Consider the following 24,839-nt stretch of genomic DNA (forward strand, 5'->3'; position numbering starts at 1 on the left):
TTAAATCTTCAAATAAAATAGTCTAATAATTTACTTCCGTATTTAAAACCTGAAATCACCTTTCTCTATCTTTCAGTTGATCTTTAAAAAATACCAGCCTTCACAAAGAGAGGTAGACATCAGGAGGAGCAGAATTTACAGTTCAGTCATAGTGAATTTCAAAAATACACTTTTCTTCTAATAATTACTTTGTTTTAAATGAGGTAACATTTATAAAATCTGCATTAATGTTGAGGGCACTCTGGTGAAGATGATGATGAGGTTTTTGTCAGAACATCCAAGGGAAACAATGATTGCTGTTTGTCCACTGTAAAGTCATGCTACATTGTCCAAAGGTAGCAAATTAACAGGCATCAGTTAGGACATGCTCAGGAGAGCCTGAGTCAAGGAATGTGAGGCTATCAAGCCTTTCCCAGGTCCTGATGGGAAGTCAGAACTACCCAGTGATAGCATCAGAAACGTGATCCTTTCTAGTCAGGCGGAATGCTCACGTTTGCTGGGGTACGGCATACATGCACGGATATAGCAAAGTGGTAGAAAGAGCAACACCTAAGGCCAAAATAAATAAGAGAGACCAACTGTTCGTTGTACCTAGAAACTGCTGGAAATAACTGAGGAAACGCAAGGGGTGAGGTTCATTCTTGAGCACCATGAGGGAACCCCATTTCTGCCACTGTGGCGGACTCTGCAAGTTGGAAGGATAACTTCAGACAATGTGAAGTTCGGCTTCAAAACCCAAAACTATGGTCAGCTTTGAACAATGGGACAAGGGAGTAGACATGGTCAAGGTTCTTTGCTGCTGTTCTTAGGTGGGCTTTCCTGAAGTGGGGGCAGTGCCGGTGGGGGTGCTTTTTGGTAGAGGAAATCCAAGCCCTAACCCTTTTGGCCTCTGTATGGCTTGAATTGGCTCCGAGATCCCTTTGCCATCTCGCCCGAGGCCCGACCCGGGTGTCCAGCCCATATTCTGAAGCATGCGGTTCCCGATGTTGTTCTCCATGATCGGCTGGGCGTCTTCACCCACAATTCCTGAAATGAGAAGAGATGACACACAGGTGAACATCTACTACCTAGAGCATAAGAAAGAAGAGCTCCTGAGTTTTACATCATCAAGGGCCCAGAGAGAACTGTCCACCCCTGTCTGGGTACTTACTGTGGTCTACCACAAAGGATGAGAGAAATTCCGCGCGTACCTGCTAGTACTGGGTAAGTTACCTAACCTCCCTGGGCTCTCATTTCCTTATCCCTCAAAGGCTGCCCACTGTCCATCTACACAGTCACAGGAACAGAGGAGTTCATGTACTTCCCATCAAGTATTCTAAAACTGGCTTTGTTTTCATTGTCACGTCAGCTTCATGGATCATGGTAAAAAAAATGCCAACTTATACCTCAATACCTTACATATGCCAGGTAACAAAATCAAAACTAAAACCAGATAAAACCAGAGTGAAGCATGGCTGGAGGCCCCCGAATTCCTAGGAATTTACCATCCGTGAGTGGGATGTGTGTGCAGGTGTGCATGTGTGCGTGCTGTCTGCACATGTACATGTGTGCACACCTGCAAAGGAAGTGTCCTCCTTGATCAGTCTCCATTTCACTCTGACACAGGGTCTCACTGAACCTGGAGCTTACCGATTGGTTAGACTGGCTGGCCCTCTGTTCCCCAATGGTCCCTGAGCCCTGGGTGGGGGGATTTTAGTAGAGGAGTCCTGTCCAAGGACCCACGCTCTGCAGACTCTTAGTCTCTGAGTTTTGGCCATCTGTGACCTTATACATTCCTGGCCCTCTGCTGCATGAGGAGCTTCACTGATGAGAGTTGAAAGATACATTAGTGTTCTCTGTACCCCTTGTTCTATGTTCCATGAACCTTAGGTGTAGAGGTTGCATCCTAGATGTGCTACTTAGACTTGGGAAGTTCACAATCTCTGTGTGCCCAGTTGTGGAACTGTAATTATCTGTCTCATGAAAAAGAAGCTTCTTTGATGGATGGTGACCGGGATACTTGTCTGTAAAGTGAAGGATCCGTGTTTTGCACATAGTAAGAAATTACATTTGTCTAGGGATGCGACAGCCTTGGAATTTTCTCTAAGATCTATGACCTCTCAAGCTATGTGCATTTGGCTAGGTTTACAGTACCAGACATGCGTTTCCTCCCACTGAGTGAGCTTTAAGTCCAATTAGGCAGCTGTTGATTACCCCCAAGATAAAAGTGCCACTGCTGCACCAATGTTGTTTGCTGTGTTGGTCACTGATGTGTTTTCTAAGCTTGAAGCTGGGATTGGATCACTGATTGATGTTCTCCCTTACCAGCTTGCACAGTACTCTCCAAAGCTATGAGAGCTGCCTTCAGGGGATGTTGGGTCTCTGGGACCCTCATAATTGTGGCATAACTTATGACGAGGCCTATTGTAACTTCCTGAGCCTGACTAAAGTTTGGTGACCTGTCTCTGGCCGGTCACTTCCTCGTGGAGGTGACTCAGCAGGGCCTGACCTCTCGGACTGCCTCTCCCCAGTCACAGCTGGCATGGCCAATTTCCAGTGGCTCACAGCCATTGCCCCAGATGACATACACCTTTGCCCTTCCCTTTTCCACACCCCTTTTTGCTTAAACTATATAAGGTAATGCCTGACGCAATAAAGTGAGTTCCTGCCTCGACAAGACTCCCGACTCGGTGTGGTTTTTGAGTCGCCGACCCTCACCATCCCCTAAGAGAGGAACCCAGGCTGGTCCTGGCCTCTCCCCCTGTGCCGTACCTGTCGGGAAGCGCCCGACAGAAGCGCCTGACAAGGGGAGGTGGCTTCCAAGTCAATTACAGCTCCGTTGTTCCAAATTCTGTGTCCAAAGTATGTCCTATTTTCAGCAATAGGGTCTTACCATCAAGTTCTGGGAGGCAATCAAGGACTGTGGCAATAGCCTGTGTAATTTTGGGAGTCTCTTGGTCTACCCTGGCCAACAACTCAAAGGAAGGTTTCTCCTGCCTGACACTGTTTCTTGTTATGTAACCTTCAGCTATACTCATGGAGTCATGTAGAGATACTGTAAGTATAATTTTTCAGTAAGTTTTTAGACTTATACAATTCCCTCTGGGTTTTATATTAGCTACGTACTAGTTATCTCTCTTCTTTCTTGCCCTGTCTGTTTTGGGCTACCACAATAATTAGTTATCGAATGGATTTTTGGTTAACTGAAACAAGGATCTGAGGACTGGGAACACAGCTCAGTGGCAGTGCGCTTGTCTAGCATGTGCCAGGCCCTGGGTTCAATGTCCAGGGTTGAAAGAAACAAATACCTTAACATGGTGCAGAAAAACCCTTCTATAACTTGCAGCTTGAATTGCAATAACTGATGTCAAAGAAAATTTCTTAGCTAACATCACTTACTGCTTTATCAGTATGCAAAGTCTTTGTTTATGAGGCTGTGTGGAGAGAGAGGAGAGAGAGAATAAAAAATGGACCTCTTAGTTACAAAACAATAAATAAAAACCTTTGGTCAAATTTTGGTAAATACAGCAAAAAAGCAATTTTTATTTCAAAATAGCAAGTAAGGTGGTCATCCTGACCCCGTGGAGCAGCTGCTGACCAGGTATCGTTCAGGGTGGACCCTCCACTGGCAGACCTTCCCAGCACTGGTTTTTAAGTGAGTGCCAGGAGCTAATTTAATTCACTCTGTAAGCCTAACTCAGGTCAGAGGCCTGACGCTGCCCTGGTGACGCGTCTGGTGACACGCGTTTTGGGGAACAGCAGCATGCAGGAATTCACCTTAATTAAAAAAAATTCAGGAAAAATATGAGGCCATTTAAAGCATCACTGTAGACACCGTGGACACTGCTAGCAAGGTGCTCGCTGAGGCTCGACCGTGAGTTTGAGGTGCTGGTAGGAAGCATGGAGGCCCATGGTGGCCGCTGCACCTCTGGGTTTTCATGAAGATGGAAAAGCATTTATTCTTCCTCATTGTTTGGGATGCTGCTTTAATTTTTTCATCTTCCTAAAAACAATCAAAGCAGTATCTGGTACTCGGAAGGAAAAAAAAGGCCGTTTACTTCTTTAAATGTTAAGCCTTTCCAAGTAGAAACAGTGGAAGAAGAGAAAGAGGAACAGATACTTCATTTTTTCACAGATTGATTGTGGAGGGCAAGCCCCGTTGCTCTGTCATCCTTGTTTTATGAGATTAAGGCCCAGGAGTGCAGCGACTCGGTCTCAGCACAGTCTACCTCACAACCTTAATTTCCTCATCTTTGCTTCTTGGCAGTGCTAAATCCTTTAAGTCCTTTCCTAGAAGACTCGCCTTCTGCTTGGGCAGTCGTGGCGAATGTATCCTGCTAAGGCTTCCCATTCATGCTCCAGTTCCCAGCCCCGTCTGCCGGATGCTTGCGTCTATTACAGTCCGGTGGGCCCTCTCCCCTCAGACCTTCTGCAGAATGTGTTGGAGGGCAATTCACTTGCGTAATTGGCTCAAGAGATGAAAATCTTGCATCGGCCTCTCTTAGCCACTAATCTATCCAGCTGACTGCAAGCCTAATTGGCAGCTTGTTGAGTAATTTGGCTCCTAAAGTGTTGTATTGATGTTGGATCAACAGCCAATGCAAGGGGAGGTGACACAGGCTGCTTCCCACAGAACAGCAAGCTCACTCCCCTCTGCCCCTGCCCTGTATTCAGAAGGCATTTGTTAGTTCGCTCTATTTCCTTCCCCTGTTCCTTTCCCAGACAGCACAGGAGCAGGGATATCACTATTATTAGCAATGTTATTAAAACTGTGAGTTGTAATTCTGTTCTTAGCATCTAGTTTAAGGACATAGACTTCTGATTGCTGCTAAGAATTTAAGGAGTGGGCAGTGCAAGTCTCACTGAGAAGGAGATTGTGGAACATCTTAGTACTGTTGGCCAAATGGTCTTTCTAATGCTTTCTTGATTTATTTGATTTTATGAATATGACTGTATTGCCTGTGTGCATGTAAGTGCACCCATGTTGTGCAAGGCCCACAGAGGCCTGAAGAGGGCATCAACAGAGGCCAGAAGAGGGCATCAGATCCCCTGGAACTGGAGTTATGGATGGTAGTTAGCTGTCATGTGGGTGCTGGGAAATCTAACCTAGGTCCTCTGCAAGAGAAGCTACTGCTCTTAACTGCTGAGCCATCTCTAGCCCCTGTTGGCCAAATGTTTCAATTATTTGATCTGCAATATCACACATATTTTTCATGTGAATAAAATTAACTTAGTTGCTTAGAAATATATTAACTTTTCGTAATTATACACTCTTTATTGGACAGTAGTTTTGAGTTGAACAATTCTTAAAAGTCAGAAGTATTTTCATTAATGTGATGCCTTTGCTTTCTTGCTTATTTAATTTTTTAATACCCCCTTTGATACAGTTTTTGCTACTAAACAGATAATGTGCTTTGAGTCATGTGCCAGTGACTTGTATATTTAGTAAATTTCCTAGGATATTAAGGACTTCAAATTTTACCTTTAGTTCACATCTTACCTGACTATAATATATTGATATATTTTAAAATGTGGGGCTTTTAAAAAAAATTAACTGAACTCTGATTTAATTTTATAAATTTCTTTAGTCATTAGAAATACAAAAAACCTCCATAGTATTAATAATTCCACCAAAATTTTTGAACATTTATGCGTTTTATAATTAAACCTGCATGAACTAATTTCATAACGTTCAGTTGCTTAGCATGTATGGCTCTTGTCTGGATGTGTCTGTGTTCAAGCTGTGATATACCCTCTTCAGTTTCAGCACCATTTTAACTTCTTTTTATCATAGTAAGAACACATAAGATGACCTCTACCTTCATAAAAAGTTTAAATGTATGCTGTCATTGACCCTGGGTACCACTGTACACAGGCACACAGCAAATCACCACAGCGTATTTAATCTGCTGGACCCAAGTTCTATGCCCATTTATCTCTCCTCATTCCCCACTTCAGCATGTGCCACACCATTCCATTCTTTGATTCTATTAATTTAACTATTTTATACAGTCCCCATCAGGGGAATCACACATTATTTGTCTTTTGTCACTGGTTATTTCACTTGGTATAATTCTCAGGGCTCACCTGTGCTGCTAAGGTAGGACCTCTGGTGCAATGGTGGCACAAATATTATGGGAGTAACCAATCACTTCTAACTGGACTGAAGGTCTGCTTCATAAGATGGAACCCATCACTGACACTGACATCAGGCCTAGGAACATGTGGCTAGACAAGCCACAGGGTAAAACCTAATACTATATTATTCTGCAAAATAGATAATACTATTAAAGTGACTCCTAATAACTTATTATATCCATAGATTCATGCATCTCTCAACGCTCACCAGAGAAGTTTCCTTATGCAGCAGATGGTGATTAACACAGAAACCCTTAACGGGTCAACATGCAGAGTGAGAGGCTGCAGAGTCACTATTCCTGAACTGGACACCTGTATCAAACCTCTGCTTCCCAAGGCTCAGGAAGCACTGCAGACAAGGAGGCAGAAAGACTGTAAGAGCCAGAGGTGATGTAGATGGACACAAGAAAACAGTTTTCCAGATAGCTGAGAAGCTGTTCATATGAACTCACAGCAATGGTGAGAGCATGCACAAATCCCATGTATGGGCAAGACAGACAAAATCCCCACACAGACGTAGGGAAGTGGGTAAGAGGCCCCAACTCTATCTGAGGAACTACTGGCCACAGATTACTGCTGGGAAAGGGAGACTCGGCCTCTTTTAAGGGTGAGATTCTTGGGAGGTTAACCAGGTTCCAGTGGATGAACCCACACCAAAGGGCATTTAGGGACACAAATTTGGCTCTCTAGGCCTTATTTTACACACACACACACACACACACACACACACACACACACTTTTACACACACACACACACACACACACACACACACATGCACACACAGGAGGTGGACACAGGTGAATCCCTGGGGCTTGCTATCTCGTGTCTAGTGTACTTGGAGAGCTTGAGGCCAGAGTGGGTCCCAACCTAAAAACAGAAACGGGAAAAGGAGAAGAGTGTCTTGAGGAATGACACCAAGGTTGCCCTCAGGCCACCACATGCACCCATGCCTGTGCACACACACAAACACACATTCATAAGTGCATGCACATACATGTGCATGCAAACACCACTCACGAATATACACATACATGTGAACACACACTTGTGAACGTATCCACACAAAGACACATGTGCATGTACATATATACAAACAGTCACGAACACACACATACACAATTGTACATGTACATACACACAAACACCTTCGTGAACAGGCACACACACACACACACACACACAACCTCCAAATTAATTGTCTTCATACTCCCTTGTCACCATTACTCTTACTTTTACCAATTCAGTATTAGACAATACTGAATGAAGACATTCAATTTCTTTGGTATTTTTTTAAAATATGGATTACTCTGTCAACATGAAGTTTCAAGTTCATTAACCATCAGTCTTTACCTGAAGGTGGCTGATTTCATCCTTGCTCTTGAATAACAGTTTATATAGCTGGACACAAAACACCAGGCTGACTAGGCCCCTTTGTCTCACTCAGCACTGTGAACATCTCTCACCTCTTCATGCTGCTACTGTAAGTTTGCTCTTAGTGCAGCTCACGCCTATGTAGGTGGCATCTCTTCTACTGGCTGTGGTTGAGTTCTTCTCTGTGTTTGTTTTTGAGCTTTTACTACAATGTGTCTAGACATGACTTTACATTGAAGATTCATGCCTTTTCTTCAGTTTTAAAAATTTTGCATTCTTTTCTTTAACAGTGCACATCTTTTCTCTCTCTATAACATACCAATTCTACTAGATACAAGTTGAATTTCAGTCAGTTGTGGAGATAGATATCTGTAATCCCTGTGGTAGGGAGGCTGAGACAGGAAGACCATGAGAGCCAGCACACCCCAGGCTATGCAATGAGATTCTGCCTCAAAAAACATGTTGAATTTCACCCCCTGCAAGCTCCAGGCTCTCTTTTATATCTCATCTTTTTGTCCTTAATTACTTTTAGATATTTCAGCTAATCAGACTTTAACTCATCTAGTCATTTTATAGCGCAGATCTCCCTGACTTCTGTTCTCTTTACGCTTTTCCTTTGCATCTATTTTTAGAATAACTTCTTACTCTTGCTGCAGCAGGTGTCTATTAGCCGTGCTTGTTTGTGGCCAGGGGCTGAAGGCACACACCTCTAGAGGTTCGCATTTGCAACAGCGACCAGCTCCTCTGTAACTCTCTGGGTCAGTGTCAGTGTCACCTGTAAACTCACATTCTCACTAACAGTGGCAGGAGCTACATTTGCAATGAAGAGGAAAGCTTGTGTTTCCCCCACTCCAGTGCATAGGTTGGTGGGACTGCACCTTCCCATGAGCAAGGATGAAGTGTTCTGGGGGTTCTGACCTCATGAGGAGTTTGGAAGTCAACTGGAACGTGTGGTTGTCTCCCATAGGGCTGCTAACAAACATATCTCATGGTTTTTCAGGATAGTGAGTGCATGTGCTGGGCGGCTCCAGGGCCATTTACCTTCTTTTCTGCAGTCTCGGCCCCACACCTGAAAAGATGGCTTTACATTTCATTGAGCTACTCTAGGTAATCTATATTTTGTGCATTTTCTTTTTATTCAGTCTTTCATATGTCAGGGACAGTGATGGGTTTGTGTCTTGTATGTTTACCTGTCCCAAGTGTTCTCTGTACTGATGATCAGGAGGACTCATGTAAAACTCTTACTAAATAAAACACACTGTATTGATGTATGTGTCAAGAGATGAAGGCCAGCCTGCTTCCTGGGCTTTTGCTATTCAGAAAGAGTTGGTTTTCAGAATTAGTAACATCAGTCCTCTTAAAAAAAACCATTTGCTTTGAAATGCTGGAGGAGACCAGATACTCCACAGCAGTCCTGTGGGTGCAGTGAGAAAAGAAAATGTATGCTCACTGATAACCAAGTTTGGACAGCTGAAGAAATCAGGCACCTCAAGAAGCATGTGGTCCACACCAAAGCTTCTGACTGTGTGTGTACCACTTTATTGTAAAGTGTACCTTTGGAGAATGTTCACCTATTGCTATTACTTGTAACCTGCTGTTACTGTCTGAAATAGTCATAAAAGCTTTATTTCTGCTAAAATATCAGTAGGATATACAGATAAAAGCCGAAGTCACAAAAGACTATCATGAAATCTCTTGCCCAAATCTTCTGTGTTCATGAAAACAGTTACTTTGAAACAAAAGCTATAACAAGATACTATGCATTTCTTTTTAAATTTCTATAAAATTATTTATGTATTTGTGTGTGTGTGTGTGTATATATGCACACGTGTGTGTATGTGCACATGTGTGTGTGCCACAGTGCACATGTGGAAATCAGAGAACAACTTTTGGGAGTCAGTTCTCTCCCTCCATAATGGGGGTCCTGAGGATGGAACTCGGGTCATCAAGCTTAGCATCCAGTTGATATATGGATGTTTTCATTGCGATATTGTTAAAACTAGACAAAACAAGAGAGACAACACTTAATTGTGAATAACACTGAATTTAGTAGTGTAGAATGAAAAAATTTAAACGTCGTAAGCACAGTATCTCAACAAATCTACTTAACACTCTTTTTACTATCAAACCCTTGATAAGCTAGAACTTCTAGCACAAACCTAGCTGAGAGACAGTGTTGCTGCAGCCTTCCAGGGAGTGTCGATAGCATCCTTTCTGACCTGCCAGCTGCATCTCTTCACCTTTACAGATGACGTTTTGCAAGCTATAAAATGCAGTCTGCTGGCAAACCTCCTTGCTTCAATACTCCTCAATTTTACAACAGTAAATCTGCACCCTTTGCTAGCAAGTCGTCTTTTGGTATGCGACTTTGAACGAGGCAGAGAGCATGCTATATATTTTAAAAAATCAATATCTAACCTTATCAATATTCATTTTACTTTGTCAATACTGAATACAAAGGCGAAAGAGCAGTAAATAAGCTAAAGCACTGAAATAAATTTGGTGTTCTTGTCACAATTAATAAATGTACAACCGATAACACAGCTGGCTGGGGCAGCCTTCTAAAGAGACTAAATTAGGCTTCACTGCTACTGCTAAAAGAGGCCGGGAAATTTTTTCTCTATGTTAGCAGCAACCTTGATCAGATCTGGGGTTATTAATTTCATAGGGGATTTAAATCTTCCTAAAAATATTATTTATTATGAATATGATATACAGCTGTTTATCTTGAGAGCCATCAACTTAAACAGACCCGATGTGGAATGAAAATGTTAAAGTCCCTGATTATAGATTTATGGCAATGTTTTGGTGAAATCTTTCTACATTTGTGGTTTGTTTGCATGATAAATTACACAGAAGTCAGAGAGGACTACGCAACCATGTTTAACCTGTCTGTCTCTCAATTCTTTCTCTCTATTTCACATGAAGGGGAGTTTTCTTCTTTTGAATTTTTATAGTTTAGATTCAATGTCGACTAAAGAAAGGAACAATACAGATGTATCTCCAAGCAGTGTCTCTTGGAAGACCAGCAAGGGCCTAGCAACACAGCAAGGATATTTTTGTGTGTGTGCATGTATGTGTGTAGGGCAGAGGCCATGTCAGTACCCCTATGCACACATGCACAGGCCAGGGGAGGATGCCGGGTGCCCTACTCTGTTACCCTTATTCCAGTGAGACCTGGTCTCTCACTGAACCTGAGTGAGGCTGGTGGCCAGCAAACCCAAGTGAGCCTCCTGTCTCTACCCACCACCCTGGAGTTCAGGTCCTTGGGGCCAAGCCCAGCTTTGTATATGCATGCCTGGGATCCAGCTCTGGTCTTCATACCTGTGCAGCAGGTACTCGTTCCCACTGAGCCATCTCTCCGGTCCCAATAATATTTTTTCGTGTGTGTGAATAGTTCTGTAAGTCAGTTGGACTTGGGAAGTTTATAGGAATAAGTGACTAGTCTGTGACTGACTATATTCTAGAATCTAAATACTATAATTTCCAGGGACAATATGATCTATGATTTATAACCTCCTTATTGAATTGTATTTATGTGAAAGCATTTCTTACTTGAATATGGATAATAATCTTCACCTAAGAGTGATTCATTAGCATGAGATAGTATTCTATTTAAAACTGAGGACTTTTTCCTAATAACCTCAGCTTCTTCCTCTTTGAAAGGAACCATTTACACATTGATTTGAAAAAATCATTTAAAATGAGTAGCATACTTTTTGAGTAATTAAAAAAAAACCACAACAATAAATTCCTATGAACTCAATCTCGTGAGTTAAAATTTAGTAGCAAAATAAAAATCCCGAATCTTAAAATAATCTAAACAGATTTGAAACACAGTATCTTGAACATGCTGGCTTATGAGAATAGGCTGAAGTATAAGGTTTATATCTATATTCTGTAGGAATGGCTTCCTCTGGTGCTCCAGAGCTGTCATGTCAAAACTGCCTAGTGGAAATAATCATAGTCATGTCACCCTTTCTTCAACCCCTGCATGTGCTCTTTCCCACTGCACATGTGTGTGGCGTGCCAGGGTCTGACCCGCACTCTGCCGCCACACAGGTGCGGTCACGACTTGCCTGGGACAGCCCTTGTGCTGTTTCCACAAGTAATGTTCCAATCTTCGAGAGATCAGAGAGTTCAGGGGACCCTTCAACCAGAATGGGAATATTCTAGCCCTTCTCATGGAAGGTCTGAGGGACTTACCACATCTCTCTGATCTAGAACATGGCTATATGTTCCTAGGGGTAGATGTATATGAGAGGCACTTCATGAAGTCTACCTTTTTCTGCAGTAATAGCTGGGTGAATTTTCCATAACTTTCAAACACATAGTGGGTCTAAACCAACATATGTGATAGGAAAGTCTCTTTTCTCATTCATTTTCTATTAGTGTCTGCTAATTGCACAAAGAAATGGTTTTGTAACAATTTTACACACCTATATGTATTTGATCATATTTACTCACTATTACCTTCTTGAATTCCCTCGACCCCTCCCTTTCTGATGGTCCCTTCCCCCTCATGGACATTGAAGTTTTAATAAATGACAGCAGCTGTGACAGGTGCTCTCTCTAGCCTCTTCTATGGATTCCACCGGCGATACCCAGGCATCATCTAGCCTCTCCTACGGCCTCTGCCAGGGATACCCAGACATTATCTTACCTCTTAATGTAAAAGGACAGACTTTCATATTCTCCTAATAACCTGTCAATTCACATACATTGTATTTAAGAGGATTCTAATGACACTCTTAAATCCCAACACAGTCACTGAGCACACATGCAAACTACTGAAGTAGGGCAATGCCACTCCATCATGAGACACTGGGGCTTCTCTCTGGAAAGAGCAGACAGGTTGTTTCAGGGAGGAAATAAGTCACTAAGAAGTAAAAGGAGGAGTATAAATATTCTCAGAAAGCTGCTAAAGACATCGGTATGGAGAAGCCAGGGTTTAGGAGTCACGCAGAGCGAGGGCTGCACCTACCCGAGGTTCAGTCATCAGTCTTTGGTAGCTAGCCTAGCATTTCTCTGCATCTTATTTTTATGATCTATAAAGTAATGCTAACACCTACCTCATATAGCAGGTGTGAAGGTAAAGAAGTTCCTGGTATATAATTGGGACCAAGTGGTAAACATTATTCTACATAAACTGAAACATTCTCTACACAGACAGAGGTTTCCCACTTTCACACCCTGAAGGTTCACTACAGCCAAGAGAAAGATGAGGCATTTAAAAATTTTTAAATTACATTTATTTGTTTTGTGTGTGTGCACATGTACATGCATGCCTAAGCCATGACATGATGTGGAGGTCAGAGGACAACTTGCAGGAGTCAGTTCTCCTCTTCCACCATGTGGGCCCCAGGGATCAAACTCAGGTCACTAGGCTTGGCATCAAGCACTGTTACCCACTGAGCCATCTCCCCGGCTCAAGATCAGGCAATTTAATGGAATGCATCATCTCATAATACAATCCATCCTTAAGAGCGACAGTGCTCCGAGTTTATGTTACTTTTCAATTTTCTAGTGAACTCTGAGTCGAGTCCCTAATCAGACAACATAAGCTTGACACATTTTACTTGCTTTACACTCACAGACAGAAAAGCCCCAATTGTTCATACATACACATTTTTTCTCACTGCTTTTTGTTTTTTGCACATCTTAGTTTTATATTATATAATTAAATTAGCTTATTTTATAAAAGGTTGTGCAAAGGAAATTGAGAGACAGTTATGAATCTGAATGGTTAAGGGTCTTTAGCCCACAGAGTATCTACACTGGAAGCATTTCCTGGGCTCAGAACTGCTGCATCACACATGCATATTCTGTCTCTACATTTGGGCCCTGAGCCGGCTCCTGCTCGCAGACATACTTGTGCTTTGTTACTGCTGCTCTTGCCCGAGATTTCACTCTCACGTCCTTCCTACCAAGCCTGGGTCTCAGCTCTTCTAGGAAGGCCTCCAGCCTCCTCTGGCCTATAGGGATGACCCCAGCACAGAGCTTACAGTTTTCCCTACCTGGACTCCCTATTAGAATGGCTTGTTGTTAGGATAACATTAATTTAGAGGTAGAAATTATCTTTAAAAATATAATATCAATGTTAAATGTAATGGGTTAGCATTGGGAAATACTACGTTGAGGGAGAGTGGCCAACTGGCCGTGGCCCCAGCAGAAAGACACATTTCTCAGTTTTGATAACGTGAGCTCAAGGCTAAATAAAGCTACAGGTGCATATTTCCTGGCTTTTGCTTCATTTGTTTCCCCTATAAAATATAACACTGCTACAAAATGGAGAAAGAGAGAGACACTGAGCAAGGAGCACAGCTTGGAGCTGGTTTTGGCTCACACTGTAAATAAATTCACTTTCCCATTCCTCTCTACATAGTAAGTCATTTTCTGTTAATGCAGGCTAGCATTCAGACCCAGAGCCAGGCCCTTTGGCTGGGGGCTCTGAAGTGTAAGGAAAGATGAACCAAAGATTGCTCCAAAGCTGGGGCTAGAAACCAGTGCTACATTAAAAAAGCCAGGTTCCCATCCACTGCAACATGGGGCCTGTGCTCCATGCTTTCGAAGCTGTCACTTAAGCTCTTCCCAGCTATTCAGCATCTCATCTACCACGCCCTCTTTTCCTCACAAGTCTGAACATTTCTTGAGGTCAGCCAGAGACACAGCGTTTGAAGTTTGGTGTCTGTTTCTGTGTCATATCCATTTTTGCCTTTGAGTACGAGCAAGTGTTTCAGTGATTAGCTACCTGCAGAGTCCACACAAGGAACAGGCAATGCACTCGATGCTAAATGCAAAGGGTTTGCCTTCCAGTTCCTCGCAACCCTGCTTCTCTTGCAGTGGGAGTGTTTAGGAAGCGTCTCGGCTTTATTCCTGGTGATTTGTGTGCTCTGCATTTAAGCACCACTCCAACCCACTGTGTTTTACCTGTTGTGGTTGGTCCAGGCAATGGAGCAGCTTTTCTTCTCCTTTTGATCTCTCCTGTGCATAAGGATCCTAGATGCATGCTTGTCTGTCTACAAGTAATTATCAGAAAAAAAAACTATTAACACAGGAGGGAAAAATGACACATAAATACACAGCTTGTATAATCTGAACCTAAATCAAAACATTCTCACCAAAGATGGAGCTGCATAGTAAAACCACCAATCTTGTTTATATCGAAACATAATTACGTTTGTTGACAAGCGTTCAGCAGCTAAATGCGCCATCATAAATTGTTACTGGAATGAATAATATAAAAGGAATGCTTTTTAATTTTCAAAACTGGCAATCTTTCTGGCTCAACATAAAATCAAACACTGTTGCTTCTGACAGGAAAATAGCTAAGATTAATTATCTAAAGAGATCACAATATTGTTGCTAGGTTATCAATTGGTTGCTAATGCTTTACTGTCAGGACAACATTTATTACAGGAAAAGTGTGATCAATTTCTTTTAGGATATTATGCAGCAGTGAGTTTTTTTTTTTTTAAACATTTTAAATAGATGGAAGGAAACAACGATGTTTTCCTTATAACTCATACAATTAAAACTCTTTAATTATTCACTAGTCAGGAGAGAACGACTCGAACGCACCATGCCTGTCTGTTGTTACTAAGAGTCTAATGTGGGGCTGGGCTACGGACACGTAAGGACACGGTATGTAAGAATTCAGAAGCAGGCCTCCTCTTACTTTTGAATCAGTTACAATTTCCTTATCCTGTCTAACTTCATCTCCTAAATTAAAAAGAATTTCAGAAAAATAATGACTTAATTAGAAATCAAAGCACCTAACGCAAAGAAGAAAGGAAGCTTCCAAATTTCTCAGGCCACAGAAGGCCTCCATTCATCTCCTGGATCACAACCTTTGATGTGGGGTTGGGCTAGGGACCGAGGGCTAAGGACTGGAAATAAATGAAGTGTATTTATTATAGCACATGCTCGTTCCGTAATACATCAAGGTATCTGGTAACAGCATGAGCTTTTAAGAAATCCAATGTGAAAACAGTCAGCTATTTCAGAAAACAGAAGGAAAATACTATATAAACAAAACAAAGGCCTATATATTTATATTATATATGTTCCTATAAGTACATTCTAAGATGTTTAAATATAATAAAAACCCTATTACTGAGGAAATAGTATATATCTGAACAAATATAGGCACAGCCACAATGAGTCAAATAATCCAGGGGGCAGAAATAGACAATAAATATACCATGAAATCCACCAACACTGTTTAATAGGAATATATCAAGGAATCTACCAACACAGCTTAATAGAAAATGGGCGTAGGTCTAGCTTTCTCCTCCCTGGGTAGTAAGTCCACGTTTCTCTGCTACAGAATAGATCTCTATCTCCAAAACTTAGCTCCTTCAGTTATCAAGTAACTTTGCTCAGCTTTGCTCTTAAATGGTTATCAGCAAAACTTGCAGCATATTTGTTGGATTTTAGGGTAAAGTCTTGGCTCACAATCACAAGAAAATAGAATGATTATCATCATATTTAATTTTTAAAACGATACAAACGTTCAGGCATTGTAGGGGATGTACAGGGAAGATAGATTCTCTTTCTGAAAAATTAATGCGGCATTTACTCGCAACTACGAACTCAGTGAAAACGCAGAGAGCAGGGAAGAGAGGGAGCTGCGGAGGAAAAGGAACTTTATAGTCAAAAGAGGAGATGATGTCATAAGTAGATGAGATTGGGGGGGGAGACAAAACGGGCAGCTAGCTTGACTAATTGGTACTGGAGAGGGTATTACTCATTCTGTGTTAACAATTCTAAATATGCTGAATAGCACACACATATGCATATGTGCATGCACACACACACCATGCACACGTGCACACACATGCACATACACACATGCATACACACGCTCACACACATACCACGTACACGTGCACACACATGCACATACACACGCACGCACACACACGCCACGCACACACGCACATACACACACGCGCACACACACACGCTCACACACACCATGCACATGCGCACACACACCATGCACACGCTCACACACCACGCACACGTGCACACACATACACACATGCATACACACGCACACACCCACCACGCACATGCGCACACACCACGTACATGCACACACACACGCACACACCACACTCTGGGCTTTCCCTTTGAACTGGCAGTAACAGCCGCCTTATTCCCTTGTTAACTGAATTACAGAAGCTCTACCACATCCATTTCCTATTTCCATGACAATGATGACTTTGCTTTTTATAAAAAAATTGACTCTTTCATTTTCATGTGTATGTGCACATGTGCCTGCATGTGTGTAGAGGCCAAAAGTCAACCTCAGGTATGGTTCCTCAGAAAAATGTCCACTTTTATAAAATTTTTATTTATTTTTGCCGGGCATGGTGGAGCACGCCTTTAATCCCAGCACTCGGGAGGCAGAGGCAGAGGCAGGCAGATCTCTGTGAGTTCAAGGCCAGCCTGGTCTACATAGTGAGTTCCAGGACAGCTGGGGCTACAGGGAGACCAAAACAAATTTTTTTTTAATTTATTTTTATTTTATGAGTGTTTTGCCTGCATGTATGTACGTGCACCCGAGCATGGAAACCCTGTGTTTTGAGACTAAAAGAGAATAGCCTGGAGCTTGCTGATTCACCTGGGCTGGCTGGTCAGCAAACCCCAGGGATCCTCCTGTCTCCACCTCGCCAGTGCTGGAATTTCAGGCAAGTACCACACACCAGCTTTTCTACATGGATTCTAGGGAATCCAACTCAGGCCCTTTGGCTGGGACAGCAATCGCTTTACACCTGAGCCATCTCGCCTGGGTTTCTTTCACATATTTCATCTCTGGGGAGGACTTGTGGTCAAAGCGTGGAGTCAGGTTTACTTTCTCCAGAGCCGATACCAGACAGACTTAGCTATAGGTCAGGAATACTGCGGTGGAGGGGATAAGACCGTTTTGAAAAAGGGGAAATAGTGGAAATTGGTTTTCTTTTCTTTTGGGGTGTGTGTGTGGTGTATGCATGCGTGTTTGCATGTGTGTGCTCACCTGTGCACCTGTGAAAAGACCAGAGCTGACTCAGGTGTCTCTCTTGTCATTCTGCACCTTATTCTTTGGGACAGGATCTCTCACTGAACCTGGAGTTCATCTTTTCAGTTAGACCAACTGGCCAGTGAGCCCCAGAGATTGGCCTGTCTCCGCCTTTCCAGTCACTGGCTTACAGAGCTGAGCTGCCACACCTGATTTCTTTAATGGGTGTTGGGGATTTGAATTCAGGTTCTCATGCTTGTGTAGCAAGCGCTTTATCCACTGAGTCATCTACCCAGCCCAGGAATGATCTTTTGTGACTTCTAACACTGCTGGTTTCTATCCAACACTGTTCTTGCAATGGGTGCATATAACGTCAGCATTTGAATTGCTTGGAAATACTCTCCCAAGTCAATTTTTCTCACATTATTCAAAATTTATTAACAAGGTCTATTTATAAAGTCTGTGGGAAGCAAATGTCAGAAATACTACCTTCTTTTAAACCATATTTTTTTTTTTTTCTCATTTGCTAGAGAAAAAAAAATTTCCTCTTGGGAATCTTTATGGAGTAAACAGAAAGGAACATTTTCACTGAACTCTTCCCCCACCCAACACAGCCAGACAAATGCTATAGGCAGCACTAAGGCAGGCTCGTCCTGTGGTCTGGTTGTCATTGCTCATGTAACACACAGCAGTTATGCTTTTAGTTATGCTTTTAATTTCCACCACTGGACATCTCAAAGTGGCCCAGTGTCTTCAGTCTACTTGAGTCACTTGTCTTCACAACAGAACACTCAAACTGAGAACTGAAAGTATTTTATTTTATTGCTGGGTTGTTTTGAATGACAGTACAGAATTGTATGAGCAGGTCTAGTGCTTTAAAATAAAATATTAAGATTCTTTTGTAGGCTCTGAGTGAAAATCACCAATGACTAGATCAGCAGATCTGTTTAAGCTTGGGGACTGATTGAAAGGAAAGATGAGGTAGTTTCAGTTTTCACTCAGGGCCTTGAAGTCAGTCCATGGGATCCAGTATGTGATGGATCCACACTGTATTCTGGATCAACTTGTGCTAAGCGGAAAGGACAAAGTAACAATGCTGCTTCGTTATGGATCTCTCTGCTGTGGCTGAACAGAAACATGTCTTCCCATTAAAGTCATTCTATCAAACATAAGAAACCCAGAAATCAGAAGCATTTTAGTTTTGTTTTGCTGTTTAAATAGACTGTGCCTGACTTATCCACTGTTTAAAGCAAGCGAGACTTGTATATGGTGTCACTGTAGGAAGCTGGATCTCTTATTCTCTGAAGGGGAAAAAAAGTAATCAAACAGAATGCACCAAGCCATACACTGGAAACAAACCCCAGTGAGCAGCACCTTGCTGGAGAGCTCACTCTGACAGGGGCTGACAGCACTGAGGCGGGCGGTGTCAGACAGTAACACCAAAGGGCAGACAACAGGAGCCTGTCTCTTCATTGCATGCATTCACAAAGAGAGGCTTTTCAGAGCATTAGGCCTCATGAAAGCTGCCCGCTGGATATAATGTGTTCCCAAGCAGCCTGGGACAAGCACAGAGAGAGACAAACAGATGTGACCGTGGCCCTGGCATTTGGCAAGAATGCTCACTGTCAGTTAGAACAGTATCTGACCCGACAGGGCATCAGCTGCACAGAAGTGAGCGGGTCTGCCATGTCACCAGAGCAGCACCCGGGTGGCAGAGGGACGGACGGCACTGGGAAACCCAGCCCTGTGTGAACTTCCCTCTCCACATCCAAACTGTCCTCCCTCCCGCCTTATTCTGTGTCAATATGTCTCAACAGATTAAACTGAACAGACACATGATGGCTCTGCGCTGTTCCTCCTGGACCCAAATGTACACCATGTATGAAGAACTTTCAAGGGACCAGTAAGAAGGTGAATTAAATCTTTTGTTTTTTCAGTGTTTTCTTTCAAAGCCCCATTTTCGATGTGTGTGTGTGTGTGTGTGTGTGTGTGTGTGTGTGTGTATGTGTGTGTGTGTGTGTGATGTGTGCACATGTGTTTGCATGTTTGGGCACATGCATGTGGAAGTGCATTGTGGAGGTCAGCCTCCCCATCCCCACTTCGCCCCTCTTGTCATGTGACTTCATATTTTGTCTCAATCCCATTTCACATCTCCTTGAAACAAGGAGTGGGACTTAAGTTTTAGCTCAGCACCAACGCTGGGATCCAGTGACAGGATTCATGCTGTACTCTGGCTTTGTTCCAAATCACTATAAACCTTCTTGTGTCTTGGTTCCTTTAAAAACAGGCCACTGTCTGGACCTCCCCAGGGACTCACATTCTGGGTCTAAGACAAAAGCTGGTGATGAAGGTTCTAGCACTCCTGCAGACCATGTCTGAGTATTGGCTGTTCTAGTCTCTGTTGGGAACTCATCACCCTATGTCGATCAACCTCCCATTCTGTTGTCCAGGCTCTCTCCTGGATACAGGTTCTCCCTGAATGCAGGTTCTCTCTCTCCTGGTTGCAGGTTCTCCCCTGGATGTAGGGTCTCTCTCCTAGATGCAGGCTCTCTCCTGGATGCAGGTTCCCTCCTGGATGCAGGGTCTCTCTCCTGGATGCAGGTTCCCTCCTGGATGCAGGTTCTCTTTCCTGGATGCAGGTTCTCTCCTGGATGCAGGTTCCCTCCTGGATGCAGGTTCCCTCCCGGATGCAGGGTCTCTCTCCTGGATGCAGGTTCTCTCCTGGATGCAGGTTCCCTCCTGGATGCAGGTTCCCTCCCGGATGCAGGTTCCCTCCTGGATGCAGGGTCTCTCTCCTGGATGCAGGTTCTCTCCTGGATGCAGGTTCCCTCCTGGATGCAGGTTCCCTTCTGGATGCAAGTTCTCTCCTGGATGCAGGTTCCCTTCTGGATGCAGGTTCTCTCCCTGGATGCAGGTTCCCTCCTGGATGCAGGTTCTCTCCCTGGATGCACATTCTCTTCTTGATATCCCAGTCACAGAGTCCTAGTCCTTTCTCATTTCTTCCCAATCTGTTTTCCTGCTCTGAATCTGGTGGCTGCTACTGGAGCTAATTTTTACTGTATTCCTTATGGCCAGGAACCACAAATTAGATGCAAAAGGTTCATCTGTGCACTTTTCTAGCAGGAGATCATATCTTTTCCAGCACAGTTCTGATCTAGTTCTGATCCAGAGGATCAGCTACACAATAGAGGCAGTGGACATAACCCAAAGCAGTCATAATCTAAAATAGAAAATACCTGCCTTAATGTGTCTATGGAATATTCAGCAATGCATGATGGCTTACAGGTATAATCCCAGCACTCTAAAGCTGAGGCAGGAGCATTTCCCTGAGCTTATGGCCATCTATGCAGAGAATTCCAGGCCTTCCTGGACTATAGAGTCAGACAGTCTCAAGAAACAAAATAATTTCCATGTAACATTTAAAAGATGTCATATAGACCGACACACCATGAAGAACAATACAATTTAAGAATGTAAACTTAACAACGTGACATCCAGGTATCCATGTACACAACCTGAAGGCAACCCTTGGCTCTAGGGCACTTCATCTTACCTCATTTCTCTTCGTGGGACCTTTCACTAACACACACAAATGGGTGAATACGCATGTATTCTGGATGAAGGCACGGACAGCTGTGGAATGGCATACTGATGATTGTTTTTGTGTGCTGGCATTTTAAAAATGTTTATTTTTATTTTATGTGTATGAGTGTATTGCCTGCATGTGTATAAGTGCACCTGTGTCATGCAGTGCCTGCAGAGGTCAGAAGAGGGCATCAGATTTCCCTGGAACGGGAGTTACAGATGGTTGTTAGCATCTGATGGTTACATGTGGGTTCCAGGAACCTAATCCAGGTCCTCTCCAAGAGCAGCCAGTGTGGTTAACCACCAAGCCCTATGTGCTGGTATTTTATGGAATTTCTTCTCAATTCTTGTTATTGTTACTAGATTTAAAAAAAAAATAATAAGCAGCAATAAAGGAGATACACATTACAACATGAATTAGGAGACAAAACACAATGGAATTAACAAATGCAGGTTGTTTGGGCAGAGGATAAATTTCTATGTCACGGTTTATGGATGGTGGAGGCTACAAGTCACTTCAGGCTGTGGGGTCTGATGAGCATTGGGGGGAGGGTGCAACTTTGGGAAAGACCCCTGCTGCCAGGTATGTCAGTGCCGGAGAAGATTTTCAAGGGTCTTTGGCGAGTTACTTCACTTCTCTTTGCCTTGATATCCAAACAATTCTTTAAAGGTTTGGAGGAAGATAAGATTTCACTCAGCTATTCCTATGTGAAATATATGAACAGAGTATGTCACAGTGACTGTCAGCTATTGATCTTACTATTACTATTGTATAATAATATATGTATCACGTCTTACTATTACCTCCATCCCCACTTTGCAAACAAGAAATCTGGGACACAGAGAAAATCATAATTTATCCAGGTTCACATGGGTACCATCTAATAAGTCTAAAGCTTGGTGAGCTCAAAGATGCCTTGCTTTCTTCCTATGATGTAGTCTGTGCATTATGGAAAGGCCAGAAAGAGAAAGCCTGGCATGGTGGTGGACACCTGGAATAGCCCAAAGGTGCTGGTGTTTGAATGCTGTCACGCCTTGCTAAGTGCATCTTCATTTTGTACCTCACTGTCCTACACAAACAACACCTGGAGGTGTCAGTGACGGCTCTGTGCAGTTCAGGTGATCTCTGGAACACATGTGTGTGCCGATGATGCCACTGCACATCTGCAGGGATGTCAACCTGATGAGTACCGAGCAAAGTACTCAACAGCATTTCAAAAGCCCACCGGAAGCTTCCATACATCGACTGCCACCATGCTTCCCAGAACTGATTCTTTCAGGCCACATACATGTGTTACCACCACAGAAAAGAAAAATCCCTTTACTCTGTAACACTTCCTCTGTGTTTCCTGATTCTGCCATCTGAGGGCTGGTTCCTTCTCCCCTCACAGTGCACAGGGGCCCAGGGGCCCAGGGGTGTGCACTCCTCTAAGTGTTCTTTCTCTTCTCTAGGCTTTCCCAGCCCCACTCCCCTCCCCAGTGCTCTTCCTCTATATTTCCATGTCAATGCAGCAGATCTCTGACATTGCACTTAGCATATCACAAGGCTTCCAGTTGTATTCAGATTATAGAAGACTGCCAGCTAAGCACACTGAATTGGAGGTCAAGGACCATGTCCATTTCTCAGAACCTAACTGAACTTCTGTCATATGTTAAAAACACAAGACCTGTGTCCTGAACTAAAACAAATCAAACTGATGAAAGATTGTTGACTCAACATTTCACCCTGCAATAAACATGCATTTTATAAATAAATCTTTAAAAAAAGAGAAATAAAAAAAGCCTTCATTTTCTAGGAGGTAAAGTCTTTTATAGCATGGGAAAATTATTCCAATCCAGTGTTCAAAACCAACCGTAAGGGCATTCTAGGCCCGTGGGAATGCGGGGTAGAGCACACTGGCAAAACATAACGGTGCACATGCACACAGGGTGCACCTCAGTCAGTTAAGCCTCTGAGTAACTCAGTTTGACTGGACCCTCCCATATACACAAAGCTTCAATTAAATTCCGTGACTCTGTCTACTCAGAATCATTTTAAGTTTCTTAGGAAAAAAATAAAATGGATAAATGTACTGATTATTTGACCCCCCACCCCTTTGGCAGCCCAACAAGTTGAAGTGGTAGAAAATGGCCTCCCCAGAATTTCTAGTAGACAGTTTTAAATTTATAGCAGCTACAATCAAGGAGTTCTGTGCTCAGGTGGAGATGGAGAGTCTAGTACACAGAGTTTCCAAGGTCACCCTTGACTTTGAGAGGCCTCATCCCTCCAATGGAGGGATGTAATTTACTTGAGTGATTGAGCTGAGAAACACTGACTCAAGATTGAGTGGAGCTCTGGTTTTATGTTGTGCCCCATGACTTCGCCTGCTCAGCCGGCCTATGGAAAGGTCACAGATGGACATGGTCTAATGCACATTTGCTGGGAATGACTGTGAAAGAGCAAAGAGAAACGTGGTGGCCACTTTCACCCATAAGCTGAGATGGTGTCAAGTCAGATGTCTGAACAGCACGAAGAGTGTCTGAAACTTCTGAGCTATGTAAGGAGTGTTTGGAGTACATTAGTGCTACCACAGCAAACCAAATTGACTTGAATATTGGTTGAACTGCTTAGTATTAGAGTTCAATTTGGTATCAGTTGGTATGTCACCTCTTTTATTCAGCATTTTGTACTCCCTTTGCCAGGGAAAAAAAAACAAAAAACAAAAAACACCTCTCATCTCTTGGGAGGAAGAAACAGTGTTTTCTACCTTTAACGATGGTTACTACATGCATGGACTCGATTGGCTGTGTGACATGAAGGTGGGGCCCACACCTGACTTGCTTCTTGAAGAATATTTTCCTTAGCAGTGACATCATTTCTAACATTATATGCTTATCAAATAGTTATTGGATGAAATTTAGCAAGGCATGCCAGGGTTATAACAACTTTTTAATAACAATTTCTATTTTTTAATAGGCTTTCAATTTTATTAATGTGTTTATTTGTGAAAACAGAAAACCATTAAATTTATCTGGCCCATTTCTTGGGTTGTGAAATATAAATACCTGCTTGTTCACTTGCAGTTTTTAACATACATGAGTGAACCTTAATTCTAAAGTTTTCCATTTCTATATAATTTTGTATTTCACTTAGTGCTAAATTTCTGAAAAACACTTTTAGTCCCTCCTCTTCCATAATGGTTTGTGGTAAGTAAATATTGTGTCCATAAACTTTTACAGACTTACTAACAATTATCAGACTGTAACCCACATCATAATCCCAGCCATCAGGAGTCTGTGATGAGCCCTGCCAACTTAAGATCAATCCTAAGAGGCAGTGCATCTTAGGATTCTTCAAATTTGATGCAGTAACACAGTGGAGTGTTGGAGTGTATCTGTTGGTATTCATGACTAGTTTTGACACAGATATTTGAACTAAATTTCCTTTATAACTTTCCTAATTCAGATCTCTTACTCACTGTATTTAAAAAAAAATCTATTTTAAATGCCATGAATATATCATGCTGCAAGAACTGTTTTCAAATATTGAATGCTTTCCTTTTCTCTTTTATATATTGTATTTCTTATTTATTTGTTATTATGTGTATGAGTATTTTGTTGGTATGCAGATAAATGCATCCATATGTGCAAAGCCCATGGAGGCCAGAGAAGGGTGTTAGATTCCTTAGAACTGTAGTTACAGACCTTAATTAGCCATCATGTGGGTGTAGCCTGTGCTCTTAAGAGCTGAACCATCTTTCCAGTCCCTATATACTGCA

At 42.7% G+C, this 24,839-nt stretch overlaps 1 protein-coding gene across 8 annotated transcripts in view; it reads right to left on the bottom strand.

The window, feature by feature from the left end:
* Positions 1 to 276: 276 nt before the first annotated feature.
* Gpatch2 (G-patch domain containing 2) overlaps positions 277 to 24,839 on the bottom strand; it is a 170,184-nt gene continuing 145,621 nt past the window's right edge. For 5 of the 8 annotated variants that reach the window (XM_029564373.1, XM_029564371.1, XM_008834814.3 and 2 more), the window contains 2 exons: positions 14,421 to 14,509; positions 277 to 1,026 (listed from right to left, as the gene is read on the bottom strand). In XM_029564373.1, the coding sequence (XP_029420233.1) occupies positions 806 to 1,026; positions 14,421 to 14,509 (310 nt within the window). In that variant the 3' untranslated portion in view covers positions 277 to 805. Of the gene's footprint in view, positions 1,027 to 14,420; positions 14,510 to 24,839 lie in introns of those variants that run through there. The other 3 variants (XR_003849810.1, XR_003849808.1, XR_003849807.1) reach the window with 3 other exon arrangements.

Source organism: Nannospalax galili, unplaced genomic scaffold, assembly GCF_000622305.1.
Source record: "Nannospalax galili isolate Female #2095 unplaced genomic scaffold, S.galili_v1.0 scaffold657, whole genome shotgun sequence".
Classification (NCBI taxonomy): Eukaryota; Metazoa; Chordata; class Mammalia; order Rodentia; family Spalacidae; genus Nannospalax; species Nannospalax galili.